The sequence below is a fragment of the Chiloscyllium plagiosum genome, chromosome 12, assembly GCF_004010195.1.
Source record: "Chiloscyllium plagiosum isolate BGI_BamShark_2017 chromosome 12, ASM401019v2, whole genome shotgun sequence".
Classification (NCBI taxonomy): Eukaryota; Metazoa; Chordata; class Chondrichthyes; order Orectolobiformes; family Hemiscylliidae; genus Chiloscyllium; species Chiloscyllium plagiosum.
Window position 1 is genome coordinate 25,313,385 of NC_057721.1, and position 8,461 is coordinate 25,321,845.

General features: G+C 38.9%; 1 protein-coding gene across 3 annotated transcripts in view; it reads left to right on the forward strand.

The window, feature by feature from the left end:
- The window catches only part of tab3 (TGF-beta activated kinase 1 (MAP3K7) binding protein 3), a 158,725-nt gene extending 151,343 nt beyond the window's left edge, over nt 1-7,382 (forward strand). For all 3 annotated transcript variants that reach the window (XM_043700739.1, XM_043700740.1, XM_043700741.1), the window contains one exon: nt 5,591-7,382. In XM_043700739.1, coding sequence (XP_043556674.1) covers nt 5,591-5,739 — 149 coding nt within the window. In that variant the 3' untranslated portion in view covers nt 5,740-7,382. The remainder of the gene's footprint in view (nt 1-5,590) is intronic.
- The last annotated feature ends 1,079 nt before the right edge of the window (nt 7,383-8,461 follow it).

Sequence of the window (8,461 nt, forward strand, 5' to 3'; positions counted from 1 at the left end):
GAAAAAATCAAGTAGACAAACAGCTTCCACTAGTTGGAGATTCTCGAACTAGAGGATGTTGAGAATTGGGGCCAGACTGTTCAGGTGAGATATTAGCAAGCACGTCTACGCATAAGGGAGCTCGATATTTGGAACTCTCTTCCACAAACAGTAGTGGATGCTGTATTAGTTGTTAGTTTTAAATCTCAGATAGGTAAATGTTTGTTCAGCAAAGATATTAAGGTTTATGAGCCAAAGATAGTTATATGGAGGTAGGCCATAGATCTGCAATGATCTCATTGAATGGTGAAACAGTTTTGAAAAGTTGAATAACCTACTGCTGTTCCTATGTTCCTAATTATTAGGTTAACAATTAAAGTTAAAACTGTGTCAGCCTTCAAGATACGATTGGATCTGTGGTTGAAGGAAAATAGTTTAAAAGGAAATAAGAACAGTGGTATTAATCATTTTCATTACACCGAACCACTGTGCATTGCTTAGACCAAATGGACTGATTGTTGCAGCTTCAGTGTATTTATCAAAAAAGTAGCTTGTAACTAAATGGAAGAGAATAATATTCATTTCCCTCCTATTTTGGAGAATTACTGAATGACTTGCTGTCAATGCCATTAGGGCCATTCACAAGGTGGACTGTGACATTTCATCCTCCAGCTTCTGATATTTTGCAATGTTTCCCACTACATTATAGTTGAGATTGACAATTCAGCAACAGGTGTATCTGTCCTCCATTCTGTTTGTCTAATGCACAGCTCCTCCAATACACTGTTGCCACTTGCTTTTACTAACCTGCTGGTAAATAACATCTACTTCAAATTGTTATACTGACTTGAATAGATATGTCAGACAATTGCACACTTTGACCTTTTGTTTTGTGGAGAATAAGACCACAACATTCATATTAGTTCCCATGTGTGGTTTCCCTCAAAAGATGGGAATGGGCTATTATCTTAAAATGCTGCATTATTTGTACTGATGATGAATTACAGAACTTTGAGCTTACGATGAAGGAACATTTGAATCTATGCAACTCTAAATAGGGAGACACTTCGGCAAATTAGTAGCATTTGTGACCTAGTTCCATTAGCTGTCAATGATGGAGATAATTATGCTAGAAATTATTTGTGAAATAATCTTAGTGCATTGCTGCAATGAATTCTGGCAATAATTAAAATTGTATAGTTGATGGAGTGGCTCTTGAGTGCCAAATACACTGACACAGTGGATTCATTTACTCAAAATATTGTCTTATGTTAGGGATACAATTTTCCAGACCAGTGATGATTGTTTCATTGCACTTATGACTGCACCCTTGCAGATGAGTGAAAGGTTTGGTGCTTCAAGAGGTGAATTGCTCATCATCGGGCCTTTTGTTAGCAATGATTATTGCCATTTTGGTGTCATGAATATTAAATGGTACTTATCAGGAAAACTTGGAAGATGGAAGGTTGTACACTTAACAGGAAGAATAAACAAGCTGAATATTATTAAAATGGAACAGGACTGCAGAAAGATACAGCACAGAGGAATTTGGGATCCTTGCCATAAAACAATTGAGAAGACAAATGGATTGTTAGTCTACATTTCAAAGGGAATGGAATGTAAAAAAAGGAAACCTTACTAAAACTATGCAAGGCAAAAGTTGAACTACGTGTGGAAGTTTGGTCCCCAGGTGGAATGATAAGTGGTCCAGGTAACTTTCTCTAGATTGATCCTGGATATGGAGGGATTTTCGTTTGGGCAGTTTGAGTAGGTTGGGCATGTACTGACTAGAATTTAGAAGAAGGAAAGATGATCTTTTTGAAAGGATTCTTAGGGGACTCGGCAGAGTAAATGCAGGGAGGTTGTTCCCTTACTTGGGAGAATCTAGGACCAGAGGGCATAATGTCATAATCAAAATAAGGAGTTTCTCAGTTAGGACAGAGGTGAGGATGGACTTCTTCTGAGGATAGGGAATTTGTCAAATTCTTTACCTGACAGGACTGTCGAGATGGTGCTTTTAATTCTATTCAAGGCTATGATAAACATTTTTAGTCAGCAAGGGAATTCACAGTTATGGGAGAAGGCAGTACAGTGAAGTTGAATGTTGTCAGATCAGCGATGATCGCTTTGAATGGCAGAGCAGCCTCAATGGGCCAAATGGTTGACGTCAGCATCTACATCTTGTGGTCTTATAATCTCGGGGATACTGTCCAGGTTTGCTGGCATAGATTTCATTGTCAAATAGTCTGAAAGGTCAGAGCACTTTAGGGAATATTTCTGGACATCCGCACCAATCGACCCCACTGCCCTGTGGCCCAACATTTCAATACCGACTCCCACTCTACCGAGGACATGCAGGTCCTGCGCCTCCTCCACCGCCACTCCCTCACCACCCGACGCCTGGAGGAAGAACGCCTCATCTTCCGCCTCGGGACACTTGAGTCCCAGGGCATCAATGTGGACCCCCCCCCACCTTACCCCAATTCCAAACTTCCAGCTCAGCACCGCCCTCCTGACCTGTCCTACCTGCCAGTCTTCCTTCCCACCTATCCGTTCCACCCTCCTCTCTGGCCTATCACTTTTCTCCTCAACTCCATCCACCTATTGTACTCTTGGCTACCTTCTCCCCAGCCCCACCCCCCTCCCATTTATCTCTCCACCCCGCAGGCTCCCTGCCTTCATTCCTGATGAAGGGCTTTTGCCCAAAATGTTGATTTTCCTGCTCCTCAGATGCTGCCTGACCTGCTGTGCTTTCTCTGCACCATTCTAATCAAGATTAAAATTGGCATACATTCCCTGCTCCATGACAGAGTAGAAATTTGGCTTTACTGATTGCCCTAGTTAAGAAAGAAAAGGGTTCCTCTATGTTGGATGTCTTGGTATTGTATCCAACATTACCTCAGTGTCACACTTTATTCACATTCTTGCACCCATGTCTGGATCAAAGCTATATCCAACATGGAACTGCACAGTATTGGTAGAACCTAAAATGAGCAAGTTACTGGTGTTGTTTATCATTTCTTTACTCTTTTAATAATTATCAGGGACTGTTGTGGTGCAGTGGTAGTGCCCCTACTCCTGAAGTAAGAGACGCATGCTTCTAGAATAGCTTCCCCAGCAAGGCATTCATTCTCATGCACAGAGATCCTGAATTACAAATTGGATGTCATCTCAGAATCTTGAGTGTCATATTAGGGTGAAGCAACTTGTCAGGGCATTTGCCTGCTTGCTTTCAGGATGGCACCATTGTGAAGAGATCTAATAGAGTTAACCTTTTCTACGTAGTTTATACACAGTTATTCAAGTTAACATCCAATTATGTGTCAGGTATCAATTTCTAAATTGAAAATGTTATTTTAAAATGACAGCATTTATATTCTAAATATTGAAACAAACAGTATTTTTTGGAAAGGTCCCAAAAAATCATGTTTCTAACTATGACCTGCAGAATGAAATGTAACATGTTTTATTTGTTTTTTGTTTTAGTTTCCTTGTGCACAAAGGTGAAGAAACCAAGTGCTGGGAATAGACGTCTTTCCATTTTGGGCTGTCAGTTTCAGTTCTTTCCAGATAGCGATAGGTTCTTCCAGCCTCCGAAAAGCAGGCCATATTGCATCGGGGAGTTGATGGCTAAAGTTCTTACTGCTAGACTATTTATCCAGAGACCCTGGTAATGTTCTGGGTCTCAGTTTCAAATCCTGCCATGAAATCAATAAATGTTTGGAATTAGGAGGCTAATGATGATCATGAGTTGTCATGAGTTGATTGTCTGGAAAAGCCCATCTGGTTCACTAATGTCCTTTAGGAAAAAAAAGTCCTGTCCTTGCCTGGTCTGGCCTGGATGTGACTTCAGACTCTCAACAATGTGGTTATGTTTAACTGCCATTTGGGCAGTTAGGGATGGGTAATAAATTCTGGCCTGGCCAGTGATGACCATATCCCATGAATGAATGGAAAAAAATAACTTATCCTTTCTCCCACATTAAATGAGTACTGTTCTTGGACTGATATTTGGATTCTACTTTTGCTCGACAAGTTGAAACACTGTTAACGTCGTCTGACTCAAATTCCATAGAGTCAGCAGAAAGGAGGCTCATATCTCATCAAACAATTGTGATGATAGTGAAATAGTGTTGCAAAGAAGGAAGACTACTTTTTGATCAACTATAATTGCCTTGTTCCTCCCTTGCTGCTTTTTTCATCAATACTTTATACTGAGGCGTCAGAGAGAAGTGCTAAGCAGAAGCCAGGCTCTGTTACTCTACCTGCATCAACTATATAAATGTAGGGAAATTATGATGTTAAAAACGTTACATAAATGCAAGTGTTTGAACTCAAGCTCTTGTACATGCTGATATACTTTACATTGCATCTTTAAAGTATGCTCATAATTGCTGTTTTCTGCCCACTCTCTTGTCCTCTGGGATTCAACTTATCCATTATTGGAAACAATGTTTCCCTACCTATTTTAAAAACCGTCATGATTTTCAGCATTTCTTGACCTTCTCTAAGGTGAGCAACCCTAGCTTCTCCAACCTATCTTTGTTGAGAAAGTCTCTCACTCCTGGAATTATTCTTGCAAACCTTTTGTGCGTCCTCCAAAGTTTCCATATCTTCTCTAAAGATCAGTGCCCAGAATTGAACACTACTCTAGTTGAGCCTGAACCAGTGTTCAATAATGGTTCAACATTACTTACATATGTTTGTATTCTGTGCTGTTATTTGTAAATCTTCCCATCTCATATGCCTTTGAAACATTTTCTCCACCTACCCTGCCATCTTCAATGATTTGTCCTAGTTTCTGCACTGCATTGAGAATTGTGCACTTTGTTTTACATTGTTCCTCCTTGTCCTTCCTATCAATATGTATTACTTCACAGTTGTCTGCATTAAATTTAATCGACCATATACCCTCCTAACTACATTCTCTTTTAGCCTGCCCCTGTCCTTCTGTTCAGTTCATAATCCTTTCAAGTTTTGTATCACTGTTTGTTTAAACTGCAAACGTTCTCTGAATAATCCTTCCAACACTATCCAGGCAATGTGCCTTAAACCTACCCGAGGAGCAACTATTCTGTCTGTGGATCTGAAACTGAATCAGTGACTGAGTACTGGCATACCGACGTGGAATTAAGTGCAAACCACACTCCTAAACTTCACTATTTTCTTTGGACAGTTAGATCCTATTTGAATTCAAATTTAAATATCAACAATCTTAATTGATGTACTTCAATTATCATTTTGATGTGCAATGAAAAAGTCTTTGTTTTGCAATCTAGTTTATGATTTGATTTTTAAACTGGTAGGTTTGGAAATGTTGTTAGATTGTTTAAAGAATTACTTTTTGAATGTTAAACTGACATATTGACTATGCCAGTAATTCATCAGGAGAAAGCATTGCCAACATCGTTTTTTTTATCTTTTAGCTGTGCTTGTGCAATACTGAAGGTTATGATTGAAGAACTTTGAATTTAAGCATTTCTTTTTCAAATGTTTGTAATCTGTACTGAGAAAAGTGCATTCTGAATTGTTTGAAGTTTACGTTTTCTTAATTACCACACGACAGTAGTAATCACTGTTAAATCTGTACTTCACTTTGCTTGTGTTGCAGAAACTGGTCCTGTCATGGCATATAGCCCAAGACCTCATCAACGTGATGAGGATTTTGAAGGTGCCCCTTGGAATTGTAACAGCTGCACCTTTCTGAACCATCCAGCACTGAATCGCTGTGAACAGTGTGAAATGCCGAGGTACACCTGAACTGGAGTGGGCTTGCATTTGCCAACGAGCAGGATCCTGCACCTTTAGGGGCCGCAATGGGACTGAACATGTGTAAACCATTTGTCAGGCCTTAGTGAAGATGCCAATTCAAATCTGCTGCATATTGAAAGTCAGCTAAATTCACAATGCAATCATAGCTGTCTACATCACAGTAGGAATGCTAAACTGTAATCAGCATCTCGTCACAGTGATGTTTCATTATGTAATGCACTCAGTAAACATTCAGCTGCCCATGAAGATGGTCTTCAGTGAAGCTGACCACAGTTAGCCCTTCAAGGTCTGTGGATCATAAGTTGGGATGATGTTTTGTTACCCTACCTTTGTAGGGTATCTATCCACAGGATGAAATTGGTTGCCTAAATGAAAGTCTATCTGCAAAAAATGATGTAAATCATGAAGGATTCTGGTTGCTTTCAGTTGAGGTGGATTGTCCCTTGTGCTGCATCTGTTAACTGTTGGCATATTTACTCAGTCTTACAGGCAAAAGGGACTGCCGTGACACTACATTAGGGTAAAAGACTTGAGTTACTAGTAATTGCTGCTTACTTCAGGGTAAATGCAATCTTTACACAAATCAATTATATATTAAATTTATGAGACTGTCACAATGGACAGATGATGAGGTATTGCCTTTTGTGTGTTCTAAAATTACAATCATAATCAACAATCCCTTTTGCTTGTACTGTGTCCTTTGAACTACATCACTGACACTGGTTAATAATTGAGTCTTTGCAGATCAGAACAATGCTGCATGCTCTTATTAGGGAGATGATTTTAGGCTGTGGGCCTGTTCATTTGATTTTAAAAGTCATGTGTGCCCATGTGTGCTTTTTAATTTCTTTTTTAACAAAGCTTCCTCTAGCCCTTGCTCTGTAACTGTACAGCAAACCTATGCCAAAGGCTAGTATTCCACAATATGCTCAAGACTCACCCACCCTTTTTTGTGAGGATTTGTTCTGCTACTTAAGCAATTCCTGAGCTTCCACTCTATAAAGAAATCATCTTGTTTACAGCACAGAAGATATGTTTTGTATGCCTTCTTCCCCATGCAGCTGCATTTAGTAATCAATAGCTCTTTAATAAGAGTGAGTTTGCACATCACTAAGAAACCAGCCTGTAATAAAATTTGCTAAATGCAGCCTGAAAATAAATGGTCGCACACTGCAAATGTAAAAGAGAACTGTTGGAACTTTGTTTCATTCGCAAAAGAATGAAACTTGCTGGACCCACAAATCAAAGTTCATTATGAACTTGCTGGTACTTGTATGCATACAATGTTAAACTGTATTATTAAAGGTGATGTTTAGTTTCAATGCTTCAGGTTGCTATAACTATAATAAAGTACTTGTTCTTTGTGAAATCACACTTTGTTGGGTCTGGACAGCTGAATGAGAAAATTTGTGAGTGAATTGGATGTTTGTGTTCCTACACATGAGGCGCCTATCTTTCTTTGTATGGTCTGCTCTCTACAATTGAAATAATTGTTTAATGTATGATCTTGTCTGAAGTTTTAGCTGGAGGCAAAAATGTGCAAAGGCAATAAAGAGTGCATGTATGGTACATATATGAACATTCTGGTGGCCACAATATTTTACAAATAAAATCACTAAGTGAAGAGAAAATAACTTACTTGGTTTTACTTGGAAAGCAGTGAAAGCATTAAACGTTTATTTTTAGTTTATTTCAAAGTCATTTGTTCCAGTCTACCTGAAGCAACAAATGAAAATATTTTATAAAGTTTATTCATTTCTAATGTTGGTTTGATATGGTGGAAAACTTCAAACCTCATCATTGCTTTTTAAAATGCAGGTACTATAAAAGTTGATATGTGATTAACAATTTTCAGTATTGTAGGTTAATACGTTGCTTTTCCAAGAAGTTATCTATGTTGTGGAAATGTGGGAAATTAGGATGAAGAACTGTACATGAATAATACGAGTAGGCATGGGCTTTTGCAAGTAAAGAAGAAACTTAGGTCTGATATCTGAAGTCTTCAGAAATACTGATCAAGAAGTGGAATGCAGATTGAGTACTTCCCCAAAACTCCTTGTTTTCCCTTCAGTAATCAAATCAATCTCAAGATTTTATCTGGAATAACTGTGACTTCCATCATCTTAGGAAAGTAACCTGCTAGATTTTTAATGATGCCCAATTCATCATCTTGCAATATGATAGTATCCAGCCTTAAGTCACTAGAGTCAATATTTGCAGCAAAGGGTTTAATGAAATCAAGGATGGACAACACCTGGTTCTTTGTTAGAATTGTTTTCAGCTTCACAAAAGTTGCCTGGCACTCAGTTGACCATTTTGCATGTTTTTCAACAAATTTGTTTTGGTCACATATATTGTGCTGAGATTTGGCACAAATATTCAGTAGAATCCGCACATTGACAAAAAATCTTATGTTTCCCATTCAGCCTCGACTTTGACTATCCATGGCAGCATATGCTTTTGCCCTAAGATGTGTCCTAGTTCAGTTCCTGTGCTTTTGTGAATTCACTCCTGGCAAGTTTTATTACCAGGTCAGCTAACTGTAACTGTTGGAATAAAGGTTCCAGTTGTGTTACGTGTTCTTCTGAGGTGTTGTTAGATATCAATACATTATTCAAGTAAACCTTGCCCCTCCGTGACTCCCTCATCAGGTCCACCCCCCCACCAACCCAACCTCCACTCCTGGCACCTTCCCCTGCAACCGCAAGAA